This window comes from Coregonus clupeaformis, chromosome 21 (assembly GCF_020615455.1).
Source record: "Coregonus clupeaformis isolate EN_2021a chromosome 21, ASM2061545v1, whole genome shotgun sequence".
NCBI classification, from domain to species: domain Eukaryota; kingdom Metazoa; phylum Chordata; class Actinopteri; order Salmoniformes; family Salmonidae; genus Coregonus; species Coregonus clupeaformis.
The window spans coordinates 34,318,964-34,337,846 of record NC_059212.1 but is presented as its reverse complement, the minus strand read 5'-3'; the positions used below and the strand labels follow the sequence as shown (position 1 = coordinate 34,337,846).

The 18,883-nt window shown below is 45.7% G+C and overlaps 1 protein-coding gene across 1 annotated transcript in view; it reads right to left on the bottom strand.

Moving 5' to 3' along the window:
- LOC121535309 (tensin-3-like) overlaps window positions 1-18,883 on the bottom strand; it is a 66,697-nt gene that overhangs the window by 25,923 nt on the left and 21,891 nt on the right. Inside the window, exons 8-13 of the mRNA XM_041842253.2 lie at window positions 18,363-18,423; window positions 18,123-18,198; window positions 17,763-17,892; window positions 17,538-17,603; window positions 16,893-16,994; window positions 1,505-2,779 (exon numbers count right to left, since the gene is read on the bottom strand). Coding sequence (XP_041698187.2) covers window positions 1,505-2,779; window positions 16,893-16,994; window positions 17,538-17,603; window positions 17,763-17,892; window positions 18,123-18,198; window positions 18,363-18,423 — 1,710 coding nt within the window. The remainder of the gene's footprint in view (window positions 1-1,504; window positions 2,780-16,892; window positions 16,995-17,537; window positions 17,604-17,762; window positions 17,893-18,122; window positions 18,199-18,362; window positions 18,424-18,883) is intronic.

Here is an 18,883-nt window from a genome sequence, read left to right as displayed (position 1 = left end):
AGAGTGAGTTAGTTTGTAATGTTCAGGATGTTTTATGTGGAGTGTTTATGAGTGTGCCGGTGTTCGTGTATGTCGTCTATATAGCTGCTCTACACATGGGATCTATGGCTACAGCAGTTCTGTCCATCTGTCTGTCAAGATATAATTTGTGATTTTGCCCATAGATGTAAAACATTTGCATAATAGAGGTACCTTTCCAAGTATTTTGTACTTATATGTACAGTCACGTTATGACTTGTCCCTGAACCACAAAGCTATTCCCTTTCCACTGTAAGTCACATGAATCACGTTTGAGCCTCAACAACTCACCTGAACACAATGTTCACCTTAACTCAAATCATTATTCATCTATACATTGACACAGACGTCTACTCTAAACCAACTCAATATACAGATATAGGATCTTAATTTGATCCAGTTTGCTACAGCAGGAAAATCATCCTGGAGCAACAGGAAATGTGAATTATTATGTGGATTATAATTAATGGACATTTTTGTAGGGGTTGATACATTTTTTGTTGGGGCAAATCAAGTCTGAAATTTCAGTGGAAATACACTACAAGTTTTATGTTATTTTTCAGTCACTAATAAGCACTGAACATTCCTAGGATTCTTTGGCACAGTGTTTCAGAATCAACATCTATGTCAATAAAAAAGGGCATAATACACCAATATAATGTCCAGAGGGAAATATTTGGCACTTGAACTAAAGTTAAGCCAAGCGTTTTTTGAGGGAAACTATTGCAAAGTTCAAAACATACAAGTAAGTAAGAATATTCCTCCACTTGTGGTTTTTTATTATTTTAGATGGATAACATGCAAGGGGACCTGCTGACACTGACAGCTGGAATATTCCCTTTAACATGAAGACACTGTTTTCTGAAAGCAAGAAACATCAAGCTGGTGTTACTACTGATAAAAGTGGCTTCAGTGAGCCCATGACAAGTAGGGCCTGAGAGCGTGTGAGGAACTTTCAAAGACATTCCATGTCAGCAGTATAGTGTCCCACGTGTATGAATGTTCTAGAGCTGTGTGAGCCTAGCTCTACAGAGCTGATGACAGCCCTCTCTCTCCCTCTGATTCCGGAGTGAGATAGCTGTACACAGACAAGCCTCGACAATGGCCTCTGCCTCAAAAACATGCTGAAAACATCTGAAAAGCTGGAAGAAACCCTGCTATTTACACTGGCTAACTGCACTCCAGGTGGGAGAGAGAGCAAAGGAGTGTTTGGTAAAGTTAACACTGTGTTGTAAGAGAAGTGAGGATTTCATGGTGAAGTTCTCCCAGAACAGATGCATTACCAAATCTGACTGTCTCATTGATTTCCTACCACCACCATTTTTCATGAAGCTTTGCTATTTGCAGATGTTGCGTCACATTTCCACCACCACCGCTAACATTACCACCAGTACTATTATTGAATCACCATTATTACAACCACCACCATTCATATCACCACACCACCACCACCACCACCACACCCAGAGCTTGCTGTCTGTCTTACCTGTCTGCTGTGTGCTTTGCATTGGGGCTGTACTGTTATCCATGAGTCTATGACTGACTCCATTGGGGCAGCCTGTTGAGGTGGCGGTGGTGGTGGCTGAGCCATTCACGTGCATCCCTGTACCTCCGTTCCTCTTGACCGAGCTAGAGCGCGTGGGGACCGGCATGAACGTGGGGTCCAGGTCCATAATCAACTGGTTGAGCTGGTCGATGGAGTTATCAATGTCCACGGTCAAAGAGTTGAACTCCTCGTCTCGCTTGTTCTTGTTGACGACTGCAGGAGACTGCTCATTGTGAGTTTGTGGCGGGGCCACCACCGTTCTCTGGACAGCAGTGTCCATCCTCAGCATGGAGCTTTGTTGTGACACTGTAGGGCCTGGATGTTTGGGTGGGCTTCCCCCCTGCTGCTTGTTGTCCCCTGGGTACCTCTCCCTTTCCTCACCCTCCTCGGCCTGCAGGTAGGCATATTGATGGGCTGCTACCATCTGCTGCTGGCGCACCCAGGTGTGTGTGGAGTAGCTGCCCTGCCGGTAGACCTGCTGCTTGGGCATGGGAACAATGCTGGCTGGGGTGGAGGCGGAGATCGAAGCACTCCTCAGGCCCAGACAGCCCCTCCGGGCCTCAGCGTAGGCCCTCTCATACTCCTCCATGGTGGCCGGGGCTGGGTGGTGGTGCTGGGGCTGGTGGGGAGGCTGGTGCTGGAGCTCCTCTCCCCCGGGGCTGCCAAAGCCATCTGACAGCAGGGAATTCTGGCTGCTCTTGTGGCAGGAAGATGACAGGGTCCCCAGGCTGTCCACACTGTGCAGGTCATGACCCGACAGGAGGACCAAGTCATCCAGGATGTCCGTTTCCCTCTCCCTGGGGGGCCGTGGGTCTCCGACGACATGCACCTGGACTGGAACCAGTTTCTGGAAGGCCACCCCTCCTGGCCCTCCACCTCCGCACTCAGACATCTCCTCGACCTCTGTGGAGGGTTCCTCCAGGCCGAACCCACTCAGCAGGCGCTTCAGCTGGGCCTTTTCCTGGCGGCTGGGGCCTTGCTGGGGCCTGGTGCTGGTGGTGATGGGAACTGGGGGTCGGTCGGTCCACAGGGAGGTGCTGGACAGGCCTGAGTCGCTGCTGGCTGACAAGGCGTGGTCGCTGTGGTCGGGGCTGCTGGTGGTAGAGGTGGCTCGGTGGGCTCCACGGCCCAGGGTCATAGTGGTGGATCCTCCCCCGTTAGGGCTGCTCTTGGACAGGGCTGCTTTGTCCTGGGCCAGGCCCTGAGAGCGAGGCACTGGAATGACAAGAGATGGAGCGGCTTCAAACGGTCAGCTGGTACGGAGACCACACACAGACATGACCACACATGGACACACACACATACAGGTGGATGACCACAAAGATGCTCACATGACCACACATGGACACACACACATACAGGTGGATGACCACAAAGACGCTCACATGACCACAAAAGACGATCACTTTCTCACATACACAAATAATTTCCCATGTTCACTATCACATGGACTGAACAACAAGTACAGCTCGCTGATAAAAACATACAGGGATACGCAAACTTACACCTTTTGACACACAAAGATCCAAATGAACACACACATGAACTCAAAAGTATGCCACATTTACAGAGCTGGTGGACAATGAGTAGGTTGTAGGAGCAGCAAGGCAAAGGAATGATCAGCACTTGCACACAACAAGTGTTCTCCTAGACAACTGTGCACCACAGAATAGTTTCCCCTCAATCCCCCCCCCCCAAAAAAAACTAATCACAAAATCTAACCATTCTGATTTAAATAAAACCACAAAAGTATCACCAACCAACAATTATTTAGGCTAGACTTGATCCCACTCCAAGAACTCCAAGTTCTAACCATTATTTTGCAAGAGTGAAGAAAAAAGCATGTAAAAAGCACCTAGAACTCTCATTCGTACCTTGTGCTGTACGGTAGACAAAGGTGTTCCTCGTGTTCAGGTTATATAACTAACTGGTGATGAAAGCCAAGAAACCATCTGTCTCTCTGTGTGCTGATATAGGAGAGACAAAGTGCAGTTGAGTCCCCAGCCAGTCAGTCAGTCACAGTGTTTGACCTCTGCATTCCTCACCGTGGGGTGATTTACCAACCCGTCTCCACTACCCTCTGACCCTCAAACATATGTCTAAACAGCCCTGTTAAACCCTCGGCAGAAAAATACAACCACAGTCAAGAGATCAAAGCAGCACAGTCAAATCCATCATCGCTCTCGCTCATGACTCGGATAGATTAATGAAGAAAAAACTAAAGAGTTCTAGCTAGCTAACAAGACAAGCAACCAGTGCTTACAGAATGCAGTTCAATGCATTAGACGTATTCCATGTGCAAGCGAAGGCTGTGTTAAAGATGAGGGTAAAAGCGCCATTCCACAATCAGTGTCACTCTCCTCTAGTTCAACAAAGGAGAGTTAGCAACATGACCCTGGTGCCTCTGTCTCAATCTGGTGGGTTAAGTACTTTCCTTTCAGTCAAGCCAACAGGGCTGTTGTAGGATCTGAATACCAGACACGCATGATAAAAGATACCCTCCTCCTCTACCCTGCCTTATGCTGGTTTCCCCCTACACTGCTACACTGCTACACTGCTACACACACACAGGGTTCTCTTGAACTCACATCCATCTCTCTACAGCAAGTCTCAGGTCTCCTCAGCAGGCTACATTCCAGGTCAGAACAGAACTCCTAGGAGTATTCCTACTGATCCCTCTACAACATTCCAACTGGCAAAGGTGGTAACACTTCTGAAGACAGATGTCTCCCTCCTCTCTCTCGCTCTCTCCCTCTGCTGCCTCAGTATGTTACCCTCCCACCTCTCTCCCCCTCCCCCTTCTTCCTCTTCCCTCAAGGCCCCCCTTCTTCTTCAAAATAGAATGCAGCCACAGCTCTTACCTTCTCCTTCACCGGTTGCAGGTAAATAAGTGCACGCACTAGACAACCACCATAACAAAATGGAGAAATAGAGGGAAGATATGGAGAGCAGGAGGGGATAAATAAAGACTGTGAAGTTTAGCTAACAGATAGTGGGCTCCCACACACACATACTGGTCCTGCTAGCAGTGAGAAGGAAGGTGAGGGTATTTGCACTCCACACAGGGGGGACCTTGAGGAATGTAAACAAGTGGGGAGGGGCCAGGGGGTGGGGGCGGGCCCTGGGGTGCATCAGGGGACTACCCTGCCGGGAGGGAGGAAGAGGGTAAGAGAGAGAGAGAGAGAGAGAGAGAGAGAGAGAGAGAGAGAGAGAGAGAGAAGCAGAAAGGATCTGACGATTGAAAACAACATTTCTTCTCCTCTCCTCATTCCTGCTTTCTTTCACACTATAAAGAGAGACTTCTTCATTAGAGCGAGCCTGCTTTCTAGTTGGGCCCTCTCTGACGGTTTTATGAAACCTGCCCGGATAGCCAGGTTGTTTTTCTCTCGCTCTGGTGTATTATCAAATCAATTTATTTTATTTGTCACATACACGTGTTTAGCAGATGTTATTGCGGGTGTAGCGAAATGCTGGTGTATTATGAAATGACATGCCTGCCAACCGTGCTGCGTACAACACCAGCGTGGAAACAGATGTGCCCTAACCTCAATTATGGGGTTCAACAATTGTTTCTACTGTTTTTGTCTATCATAAGACATACACTGGCATGGCTGAGGTCCATTGATGGTTAACCAAGTATGGTCCCATCTGGTGGTCTTCATCTTTGACCCAATTCATCTATCCTAGACCTTCAAGTTTTTATTGTCACTTGCACAAGTACAGTGAAATGCCAGTCCAGTAGAACAAAAACACACGAGAAATAGAAATAAGAAATAAGAAGAACATGAGAAAGTAAGTAAGCTAAAATATATACAGGGCCAGTTCCAGGGTCAGCGGCAATACCATATTTACAATGTGCAGGGATACTGGAGTGATAGAGGTAGATACTGTATGTATAGGGGTACGGTGACTAGGCATCGGGATATAAGATAAACAGAGTAGCAGCAGCGTATATGATGATTGTGTGTGTGTGTGTATGTGTGTGTGTGTGTGTGTGTGTGTGTGTATGTGTGTGTGGAGTAAGTATGAATGTGTGTGCGTGTTATGTGTGTGTGAGCAAATTAAGTGTGTGTGTGCATGCATGTGTGTGTGTGTGTTGGAGTGTCAATGTGAGTGTGTGTGAGAGAGTGACCTTCATTTATGTCAGCATTTATCAAACAACTTTTGGTTAGAAATTGTACATTTTCTTACGTTATTATGGTGTTATAAAACACTCTTGACACTCACCAAGCATTAGGGCAAATGGGAATGTAGCTGCAAAACTGTTGCTCTGAAGCCAACTATTCTTAAACCCCAGAGGGACTGTTGTTGCTACACCTTTGAAATTACCCTACTCTTATTCTGCTCCATTCACATCACTGTTATTACCATCTACCATCTCTCCCCCTCCTCTCATACTGTATGCCAGGCCTGTGAGTCATGAAGCTTAATGACCATCATCATCCTCATTTCCATCCCTCCTGGCCAGGCCCTTGCCTAGCTGCCGTTAAACGGCAGGTTGCACAATATATTTCCACAAATCGAAGATTGATTAAATTCCATCAAAACGGTCTTTAAGCAAAGGTTTATAAAAAAAATATATGTTATGCACTTCTATTTTTGCTATTTTTACCAACAATCCGTTGTGGCTTTGATGTCAAGAAGGGAATGGCCTGATGGTGGCGGCAGTGCACTACAACCACTGTTTACCGGCACGCATGTTTGGTTGAAATGTGAGAAGTTTGACCACTTTGTGAGGAGGGCAACCCCTGGAGCTTCAGTCATTACGATGGCTACCAACAGTGGAAGAGTGGATTCACCATGAAGCTGTGGCTAAAAACCAGTTCTGTGCTCAAAGTCAATGTAGGCTTCAAGTCCACTGACACCACCGGTGTTACTGCAGCATAACGGCGGGTGGCTTCGGTGATGGAGGTGAATCGGGTTAGTAGGTACTAAAGTGCCCAAAGAGTTTTGGCATGTTATGTTGCTAGTAGATGATAAAAAAACAAGATAGCCAGCTATATACAGTGCATTCGGAAAGCACACAGACCCCTTCCCTTTTTCCACATTTTGTTACATTACAGCCTTATTCTAAAATGGATTAAATAAATAAAAATCCTCCCATACAATACCCCATAATGACAAAGTGAAATAGGTTTATAGAATTAAAAAAAAACTGAAATATTTATTTACACAAGTATACAGACCCTTTGCTATGAGACTCGAAATTGAGCTCAGGTGCATCCTGTTTCCATGGATCATCCTTGAGATGTTTCTACAACTTGAATTGGAGTCCACCTGTGGTAAATTCAATTGATTGTATATGATTTGGAAAGGCACACACCTGTCTATATAAGGTCCCACAGTTGACAGTGCATGTCAGAACAAAAACCAAGCCATGTGGCTGAAGGAATTGTCCGTAGAGCTCCGAAACAGGATTGTGTCAAGACACAGATCTGGGTAAGGGTACCAAAAAATTTCTGCAGCATTGAAGGTCACCAAGAACACAGTGGCCTCCATCATTCTTAAATGGAAGAAGTTTGGAACCACCAAGACTCTTCCTAGAGCTGGCCACCCGGCCAAACTGAGCAATCTGGAAGGAAGGGCCTTGGTCAGGGAGGTGACCAAGAACCTGATGGTCACTCTGACAAAGCTCCAGAGTTCCTCTGAGGAGAAGGGAGAACCTTCCAGAAGGACAACCATCTCTGCAGCACTCCACCAATCAGGCCTTTATGGTAGAGTGGCCAGACGGAAGCCACTCCTCAGTAAAAGGCACATGACAGCCTGCTTGGAGTTTGCCAAAAGGCACCTAAAGGACTTTCAGACTATGAGAAACAAGATTTTCTGGTCTGATGAAACTAAGATTGAACTCTTTGGCCTGAATGCCAAGCATCACGTCTGGAGGAAAACAGGCACCATCCCTACAGTGAAGCATGGTGGTGGCAGCATCATTTCAGCGGCAGGGACTGGGAGACTAGTCAGGATCGAGGGAAAGATGAACGGAGCAAAGTACAGAGAGATCCTTGATTAAAACCTGCTCCAGAGCGCTCAGGACCTCAGCCTGGGGTGAAGGTTCACCTTCCAACAGGACAACGACCCTAAGCACACAGCCAAGACAATGCAGGAGTGGCTTCGGGACAAGTCTCTGAAAGTCCTTGAGTGGCCCAGCCAGAGCCCGGACATGAACCCGATCTAACATCTCTGGAGAGACCTGAAAACAGCTGTGCAGCGACACTCCCCATCCAACCTGACAGAGATTGAGAGGATCTGCAGAGAAGAATGGGAGAAACTCCCCAATTACAGGTGTGCCAAGCTTGTAGCGTCATACCCAAGAAGACTTGAGGCTGTAATCGCTGCCAAAAGTGCTTCAACAAAGTACTGAGTAAAGGGTCTGAATACTTATGTAAATGTTATATTTCTGTTTTTTTCTTTTATACATTTACTAAAATTTCTAAAAACCTGTTTTGCTTTCTCATTATGCGGTATTGTGTATAGATTGATGAGGGGGAAAAACTATTTCCGAATGCACTGTAAGTGCACCGGGCCATGCAAAACGAACTGGCCTAGTCACACAGATCTAGCATGGTGTTAGGGGGTGGAAGCTAGCTAGCAAGCAAACTATAGCTATACTGCACATTTTGCAGAAGTAAATGGCAAAATACCAATCAGATTAACGACATTGTTTATTTCAAGGTATGTCTTTATTTTTGCTAAACTGCTTGATCTTTATTGGCCAATATAACTTGCAGGATATCATGGAAGCCAATGTTTGTGTTAGCCATTATACCTGGATTTATTTCTGCTAGTAGTAGCACTCAGGTTAGCATGTGGCTAGCTATAGCTATCATTGGCCAACAACAGAGTTTTAGCCAGTTTGGTTATAGACGTTCAATGTCTACTATGTAACAGTACGAGAAATGCTGATGTGCTGAACTGCTAATAAGTAATGTGTTTCAATGCTGCTAGTGGTAGCTAGTGGTTAGCTAGTAGGGGTAAGCCAGGGATGTAAAAGGGGTTATGCTAAAAGTCTGCGAGCTGTATGTGTTTTATAAAAACAATTGTACCGAATAAATAAATCACAGGATATGGTCAGATATTTCCATTATTCAGAGTGCCAAAATATATTTTTAAAAAAACAATAGTAGGACTCGGTATGATGTGGGTCTTTACCATCTTATGTGGACAGTTTCACACCTGCTCGTGAAGTGCTCCTCTTTACGTCACATTTCTGAACACTTTTCCAACCTGACTTCGGTCAAATTCTGATAAAATATCAATTTCTCCCAAATTACAAATGTAAGGTGATATGTTGTATTGGGACTTTTAGTTGGAAGGATGAAACAAATCAGAATGTTTAATTAACAGCAACCTAATTCTGCAATCTTCTCTTTAAGGCTTCCGTTCGGGGCCCAGCCAGACAGCCCTCAGCTAAAACATTCCTCATTAATCCAGATGCCCTGTTAAATGGCTCTGCTATGACTCACTGACTCACTCACAGGGAGCTAGATGCAGAAACAGAGGGGAGAGAGAGGGGAGCCCTCAGTACTCGACAAGTCTACTGTGGTCTAGGCTTTATCTGTGAATAGGCTCAAATGGTGTTGTTGACACACCTGGTAATGATTGCAGGGACACCCCCTGATTCATGTACATGATCGGGAAGTGAGTTTCTAAAAAACAAAACAAACACTGGCTAGATTTGTTTCTGTTGATGGGGACGACATTCGCCCCCAAAAGAGTAGTGCAGTTTCCAGTAAGTTGTGTGAGGTAAAGTATTGCGCAAAATACTTGGTAAAGAACATCCTGGTAAATAAATCAAATTCATTGATACAATAACAAATATCAATAAGGATATTTTTTTTCTAAAGGACCTATTCTTATATCCCTCATTAAAGAACAATCCACCATGGTATACTCAAACACAATACTTAATTAGAAGATCAACCCACATTTCGAATGGAGATTTAAAAAGCCATTGGAGTAAATTATGTTGCCCTTCCACATACATAACACTGAGGTGGTAAGCAGTCTTTAATCTGGCAAAGGTACTTCCTCCTTCGCTTAACCCACTGATTGTCATCTAGTTAGAGGGACACTGGGAGCTGCCAATGGACTGGTAAGTAGCTGCTGAATTCCTGTAGAGCTCACAGTCTTTCCTCTCCAATCTAGAGTTTACATGAGAAAACAAGGCTGTAAATATTCCACAGGAATGCCTCAAAGCAACACTTTTATATTTGTTTAGGCTGTTGTTTGCCTTTAATTAATATTTTTATTTAAAATGTTTGCTGTTTCATTACGTGCCCAGAGACTCTTGATCTAGCACTTCAAACATAAAACCTCACTTTTTGATTGTGTAGTTGAGTTTCTCAAATAAAGCAATATAACAAATTGTCTTGATCATCAAATGGTTTCTATGGGTATTATATATAAAATGCTTATTGGATAACGGGCCTGGGTGGATTCATGTTTTAATGCCTCCATATTGCTATATTCTGGGAGGTTGTTGTGAATTCCGCGGTTGAGAGGAGAGATTTGGCAGAGCAGCAACCACCACAGCTAGGAGGGGACGCCCTGACAGTGTGTGTGTTTGTGTGTGTGTGTATGTGTGTGTGTGTATGTGTGTGTGTGTGTGTGTGTGTGTGTGTGTGTGTGTGTGTGTGTGTGAGCACACCCACGCCTGCGTGAGTGGGTTGGTTGAAGCTTGTCCATTCATTTGATACAACAACAACAACAGAAATCTTTGGGGAACTACCCATTCTCTCTATGACTGCCGGCTCGCTGTATCCCCTATTGTAGCAGCACTATTCCGTCGCTAGCAAATAACAACCAAAAATGACCTACTGAAACATCTCATAGACACGCACTAGAATTTCCCTAACCCTAACCCAAGCTGAGATTGACATGGCCATACTTAGCAGTATGAGAATCTACAGTTGAAGTCGGAAGTTTACATACACATTTTATTTTTATTTTATTTCACCTTTATTTAACCAGGTAAACCAGTTGAGAACAAGTTCTCATTTACAACTGCGACCTGGCCAAGATAAAGCAAAGCAGTGCGATAAAAACAACAACACAGAGTTACATATGGGGTAAAACAAAACAAAGTAAAAAATACAACAGAAATAAATATATATACAGTGTGTGCAAATGTAGCAAGTTATGGAGGTAAGGCAATAAATAGGCTATAGTGCAAAATAATTACAATTAGTATTAACACTGGAATGATAGATGTGCAAGAGATGATGTGCAAATAGAGATACTGGGGTACAAATGAGCAAAATAAATAACAATATAGGGATGAGGTAGTTGGGCGGGCTAATTTCAGATGGGCTGTGTACAGGTGCAGTGATCGGTAAGGTGCTCTGACAACTGATGCTTAAAGTTAGTGAGGGAGATAAGTGTCTCCAGCTTCAGAGATTTTTGCAATTTGTTCCAGTCATTGGCAGCAGAGAACTGGAAGGAATGGCGGCCAAAGGAGGTGTTGGTTTTGGGGATGACCAGTGAGATATACCTGCTGGAGCGCATACTACGGGTGGGTGTTGCTATGGTGACCAATGAGCTAAGATAAGGCGGGATTTGCCTAGCAGTGATTTATAGATGGCCTGGAGCCAGTGGGTTTGGCGATGAATATGTAGTGAGGACCAGCCAACAAGAGCGTACAGGTCACAGTGGTGGGTAGTATATGGGGCTTTGGAGACAAAACGGATGGCACTGTGATAGACTACATCCAATTTGCTGAGTAGAGTGTTGGAGGCTATTTTGTAAATGACATCGCCGAAGTCAAGGATCGGTAGGATAGTCAGTTTTACGAGGGCATGTTTGGCAGCATGAGTGAAGGAGGCTTTGTTGCGAAATAGGAAACCGATTCTAGATTTAACTTTGGATTGGAGATTCTTAATGTGAGTCTGGAAGGAGAGTTTACAGTCTAACCAGACACCTAGATATTTGTAGTTGTCCACATACTCTAGGTCAGACCCGTCGAGAGTAGTGATTCTAGTCGGGTGGGCGGGTGCAAGCAGCGTTCGGTTGAAGAGCATGCATTTAGTTTTACTAGTGTTTAAGAGCAGTTGGAGGCTACTGAAGGAGTGTTGTATGGCATTGAAGCTTGTTTGGAGGTTTGTTAACACAGTGTCCAATGAAGGGCCAGATGTATACAAAATGGTGTCGTCTGCGTAGAGGTGGATCTGAGAGTCACCAGCAGCAAGAGCGACGTCATTGATATACACAGAGAAAAGAGTCGGCCCAAGAATTGAACCCTGTGGCACCCCCATAGAGACTGCCATAGGTCCAGACAACAGGCCCTCCGATTTGACACATTGAACTCTATCAGAGAAGTAGTTGGTGAACCAGGCGAGGCAGTCATTTGAGAAACCAAGGCTATTTAGTCTGCCAATAAGAATGCGGTGGTTGACAGAGTCGAAAGCCTTGGCCAGGTCAATGAAAACGGCTGCACAGTACTGTCTATTATCGATCGCGGTTATAATATCGTTTAGGACCTTGAGCGTGGCTGAAGTGCACCCATGACCAGCTCGAAACCGGATTGCATAGCGGAGAAGGTACGGTGGGATTCGAAATGGTCGGTGATCTGTTTGTTAACTTGGCTTTCAAATACTTTTGAAAGGCAGGGCAGGATGGATATAGGTCTGTAACAGTTTGGATCTAGAGTGTCACCCCCTTTGAAGAGGGGGATGACCGCAGCAGCTTTCCAATCTCTGGGGATCTCAGATGTTACGAAAGAGAGGTTGAACAGGCTAGTAATAGGGGTTGCGACAATTTCGGCGGCTAGTTTTAGAAAGAAAGGGTCCAGATTGTCTAGCCCAGATGATTTGTAGGGGTCCAGATTTTGCAGCTCTTTCAGAACATCAGCTGTCTGGATTTGTGTGAAGGAGAAGCGGGGGGGGCATGGGCAAGTTGCAGCGGAGGGTGCAGAGCTGGTGGCCGGGGTAGTGGTAGCCAGGTGGAAAGCATGGCCAGCCGTAGCAAAATGCTTGTTGAAATTCTCGAGATTTCCTAGCCTCAGTGCAGTGGGCAGCTGGGAGGAAGTGCTCTTATTTTCCATGGACATTACAGTGTCCCAAAACTTTTTGGAGTTAGTGCTACAGGATGCAAATTTCTGTTTGAAAAAGTTAGCCTTTGCTTTCCTAACTGCTTGTGTTAAAACTTGTTTTTCAACCACTCCACAAATGTCTTGTTAACAAACTATAGCTTTGGCAAGTCGGTTAGGACATCTACATTGTGCATGACACAAGTAATTTTTCCAACAATTGTTTACAGAAAGATTATTTCACTTATAGTTCACTGTATCACAATTCCAGTGGGTCAGAAGTTTACATACACTAAGTTGACTGTGCCTTTAAACAGCTTGGAAAATTCCAGAAAATGATGTCATGGCTTTAGAAGATTCTGATAGGCTAATTGACATCCTTTGAGTCAATTGGAGGTGTACCTGTGGATGTATTTCAAGGCCTACCTTCAAACTCAGTGCCTCTTTGCTTGACATCATGGGAAAATCAAAAGAAATCAGCCAAGACCTCAGAAAAAATATTGTAGACCTCCACATGTCTGGTTCATCCTTGGGAACAATTTCCAAATGCCTGAAGGTACCACGTTCATCTGTACAAACAATAGTACGCAAGTATAAACACCATGGGACCACGCAGCCGTCATACCGCTCAGGAAGGAGACGCGTTCTGTCTCCTAGAGATGAACGTACTTTGGTGCGAAAAGTGCAAATCAATCCCAGAACAACAGCAAAGGACCATGTGAAGATGCTAGAGGAAACAGGTACAAAAGTATCTATATCCACAGTAAAACGAGTCCTATATCGACATAACCTGAAAGGCTGCTCAGCAAGGAATAAGCCACTGCTCCAAAACCCCCATAAAAAAGCCAGACTACGGTTTGCAACTGCACATGGGGACAAAGATCGTACTTTTTGGAGAAAGGTCCTCTGGTCTGATGAAACAAAAATAGAACTGTTTGGCCATAATGACCATCGTTATGTTTGGAGGAAAAAGGGGGTGCTTGCAAGCCGAAGAACACCATCCCAACCGTGAAGCACGGGGGTGGCAGAATCATGCTGTGGGGGTGCTTTGCTGCAGGAGGGACTGGTGCACTTCACAAAATAGATGGCATCATGAGGAAGGAAAATGATGTGGATATATTGAAGCAACATTTCAAGACATAAGTCAGGATGTTAAAGTTTGGTCGCAAATGGGTCTTCCAAATGGACAAAGGTATTGGAGTGGCCATCTCAAAGCCCTGACCTCAATCCTATAGAAATTTGTGGGCAGAACTGAAAAAGCGTGTATGAGCAAGGAGGCAATCAAACCAGACTCAGTTACTCCAGCTCTGTCAGGAGGAATGGGCCAAAATTCACTCAACTTATTGTGGGAAGCTTGTGGAAGGCTACCTTGTCACGATCGTCTAACAGAGTGGACCAAGGCGCAGCGTTGAAAGTGAACATATCCTTTTATTTACAGATCACACGATCAAAACAATAAACGATAACGTGACGTCTACGGTTACACACGAACCGAAATGAACAAGAAACCACAAACACCACGTGAAAGACAGATAGTTAAATATGGCTCCCAATCAGAGACACCCAGCAGACACTCGTTGCCTCTGATTGGGAGTCACTCAGCCCAACATAGAAATATCAAACATAGAATTTCACACCCTGGCTCAACATAACATTGTCCCCAGAGCCAGGGCGTGACAGTACCCCCCCCTAAAAGGCGCGGACTCGGCCGCGCCAAACAACCACAACACGGGAGGGACCGGGTGGGCACTCCGCCTGGCGGCGGATCCGGCCCGGATATGACCCAGGCACAGGTTGTGCTGGACTGACGACGCACACCCCTGGCTTGATGCGTGGAGGAGGAACGGGCCGGACCGGGCTGACGAAGCGCACCCCTGACTTTGTGCGGGGAGCAGGAATGAGCCGGACAGGGCTGACGAAACGCACCATAGACTTGGTGCGGAGAGCAGGGATGGGCCGGACCGGGCTGGCGACGCGCACCACAGACCTGGTGCGGAGAGCAGGAACGGGCAGAGCCGGGCTGACGAGACGCACCACAGACTTGATGCGGGGAGCAGGAATGGGCCGGACTGGGCTGGCGACGCGCACCACAGACCTGGTGCGGGGAGCAGGAACGGGCAGAGCCGGGCTGTCGACGCACACCGCAGGTTCGGTGCGGGGAGCAGGAATGGGCCAGACTGGACTGGCGACGCGCACCACAGACCTGGTGCGGGGAGCAGGAACGGGCCGTGCCGGACTGACGAAACGCACCATAGACTTGGTGCGGAGAGCAGGCACGGACCGTGCCGGACTGACGACGCACACCACTGGCTTGGTGCGGGAAGCTTGGATGGGCCGGACTGTACTGGGGACACACACCACTGGCCCTACACCGGGATCTGGAACGGGCCGGACCGGACTGGCAACACACGCCAGTACCTCTCGCCGTGCCTCTACTTCCTCCATCCCCTCTTCGACCAGTGGCCCCGTAACCCGGCGGCCTTCTCCGGCAACCCACTGGGCCGCTCTATCGCGGCCTCCTGCTGGTCCGACGTCGTGAGCCCCCCTAAAAATTTTCGGGGCGTCTCCTACCCGTGGACCAGGTCTCCATGTCCCCTCGCCAGCCTCTCGCCCTTCTGCCATAATGTCAAGCCCTTCTCTTCCTCACTCGGCTTGACCCAGTCCAGGAGGCGAAGGAGATCTGTGAGGGATCTCCCCTGGCGATGGCTCCTGGACACGCTGCTTGGTCATATCTTGGTGGTTTCTTCTGTCACGATCGTCTAACAGAGTGGACCAAGGCGCAGCGTTGAAAGTGAACATATCCTTTTATTTACAGATCACACGATCAAAACAATAAACGATAACGTGACGTCTACGGTTACACACGAACCGAAATGAACAAGAAACCACAAACACCACGTGAAAGACAGATAGTTAAATATGGCTCCCAATCAGAGACACCCAGCAGACACTCGTTGCCTCTGATTGGGAGTCACTCAGCCCAACATAGAAATATCAAACATAGAATTTCACACCCTGGCTCAACATAACATTGTCCCCAGAGCCAGGGCGTGACATACCTGAAACGTTTGACCCATGTTAAACAATTTAAAGGCAATGCTACCAAATACTAATTGAGTGTATGTAAACTTCTGACCCACAGGGAAATAAATAAAAGCGGAAATAAATCATTCTCTCTACTATTATTCTGACATTTCACATTCTTAAAATAAAGTGGTGATCCTAACTGACCTAAGACAGGGAATTTTTTACATTTTAGTCATTTAGCAGACTCTCTTATCCAGAGCGACTTACAGTTAGTGAGTGCATACATTTTTCATACTGGCCCCCCGTGGGAATCAAACTCACAACCCTGGCGTTGCAAGCGCCATGCTCTACCAACTGAGCTACAGGAGGCTGAACTATGATTAAATGTCAGGAATTGGAATTTGGTGAATGTAAACTTCCGACTTCAACTGTATGTTCCTTTGGTTCATCAACAGGATATGCTATCCTTCATATCCTCTGTTCACCACAGTAAATAAAGAATGTTTCCATAGGACTTGCCCTATTGCAAGTCTTTCTTATGAGTAATGGGTCCCACTGCCACATAAACCAGGCCGGTGGCGACTGACTGTGTGTATGTTAATGTAATCACGCTGTGGTCCCTATATGATACAGTACAGAGTGAGGTGGGCCAACCAGAGCATAGGACTATGAATCTGTCATGCTCTGCAGTACTGAGACTAGCATAAGGTTTACAGAGTTGCTGAGAGATCTGTTTCACTGGAAGCTCCCCATTGAAAAAATACTGCAGTTATCACTTCCCACTGGGCACACACTGGTTGAATCAACGTTGTTTGCATGTAATTTCAATGAAATTACGTTGAACCAACGTGAAATAGACATTGAATTGATGTCTGTGCCGTGGGTTGGCTCTCTAAGGAAGGATCCATTCATTCATTCATAAAAATAAACACTGATTGACACAGATTCGGTTTGGTTGGTTATACTGGGTGTACCTGTGTTGGTAAAACTGTATCTGGGTTAAGGAGTTGTTCCTGACAGGGATAGCCTATGTGTGGCCCAAAGATTTTACTGGTCAGGAAAAACACCCTAGTAATGGCACAGTGGACAATGTAAGCAGAGGAACTCCATTCACTCATAAAACAGATAGGCTATACTACTGACCCAGATATGGCTTGGTTTAACTGGATGAACTTGTTTGTTAGTTATGGTGGATAATGTGATAGTAAGTTAGAGTGATTGGAAGCTTTATGTTCCACACAGTAATGAGGAGAAATAAGTCAGAGTGACTGCTGTTACCTTCCCCGTCATTGATGTTCTGGTAGGAGTCCCATCGTGTCAGAGGGTCGGCTGTGTTGTAGTCCACACTGACGTCTGCCCCATTCTGCCAGAGCTCTGCACCTAGACCAATCAAAACCAAGGATTCACTGTGAGATGCTCTTATATGGTTCTTATAGGGTCCAATCAACAACAAGGGATCAGTGGGGACAATCTCATAGGTTTAAACTTTTTAGGAACACTGTTGGAAAGAAGCCTTTTTTGTTTCTTTCCTAGAAGTGATTTGTGGCCAGAGTGCTCTTGCAACTGAGAGTTGAAGGAACGTTACATTTTACGAGTTGTGTAGGGCACACATATGCTCGGATGCATGCATGAGCTCTCACACATACACACACACACACACACACACACACACACACACACACACACACACACTCCCTCCTGTGGGGCTGGGAGGCAGGACATGCTGTGCTCCTTTACCTATCTGTCAGTACACACTTCACACTACATTTCCCCTCTACGGAATTCCACATCCTCATCTCGACAGGGGGTAGAGGGGGAAGGCGGGGGGATCGAGGGGGAAGCTGGGTGGTGAAAGCACCATGTGTCAGGAGGTTTTCAAACCCTCCTGCTTTTCAAACTGGGTTAAGGAGTTAGAAAAAATACCTAGGATCTTCTCCGGGCCCTCGGCGAACACCAGCTCTACTTTCCCGTAATCCGGAAATCTAGGATCTGCAGAGTCAACACAAAGGAATGCCGTGAGTGTGGCTGCGTTAGAACGCAACGGAAAGATGAATGGTGCTGCACGTGTGGTTTTTATAAATGAAAATGAAGTCCAGCAGAGACATTCTCTAGGCCTTTCCAGGTCTGTGTGTGTGTATGTGTGTATACCTTTATTGGCAGTCTCCATGTCCTCCTTCTCAAACATCAGGTTGTAGCCCTGCACTGCTCCCGTGTGGAACTGGAGCCGGAAGATCACCTCACGCTCCAAAGTGACATCACTCTTATGGTAACATTTCACCTGCAGGAACAGGGGGAGACAGGGTGTAACAGCAGTTTGTGTGTGTATTCATGTGACCTTTATAAAACCTTATCAAATCAGTTGTTGGCATCTGCTATGTTTCTTACCATTTTATATGTGTAAGTCTTCTGTTAATGTAATCTATCATGACTTCCATCTTTCTTCTTGTATGGTATACCCAGTACATTCCATAGGATATGTTATGTGATGCTATGAAAAGTTGTTCTTACCATGATGTCTCCCTTTAGCAGCTGAGCAGGTTCCAGACTGATGCATATCCTGTCTCTGTGTCCAGGCCCAATGTGACTGGGTAATAGAGACAAACAACCAATCAGAGAGAACATTCTATGACCAATCACTGACACTCACAGAAAGCGCTGAATTAGAACAACAGCCAATTGTGGTTCAAAGAAAATTGTATCACTTATTGTGAAACAAAATTGGAAACAGGTTGTTTAATGAATGCTTACTAGACCCCTGAGGAGTAGACAGCTTGCATTCCCTGGTAGACTTTCAGATATGGGTGACACACTGAAAAAAAAGAGAAATAGAATAGAGTGGAATTCAGTAGAAAAAGCGGGGACCAAAATTAGTAACTGTTATGATTAGTTGACCTTTTGAAATTACATCCTATCAATATACTGCATCATTAATTCATTAATGTTATGTTATACCGTATCATGTATTAATTCATGTTGGTATCAAGTGACAGTTAGTAATAATTTCTTAGATGTATTGCTAATAAAATGACATTAACCCTTTCCCTCAAGCTTCTTGTGGGCTATTACAGAGAATGCACAGGAAATCTGACCTGACACTTTGTGACTTGACAAATTGTGTCAGTCTCTCTAAGATGCTACTAGGCATATCTCTATGTGAGAGTCATGTGCGACATTGGCAGCCTCTCATGTAACCTATAGGCATGTCACATGCAATATGTCACCCTTCCCGGAGCTACACTCAGAAAAAGGGTTCCTAAAGGGTTCTGTGG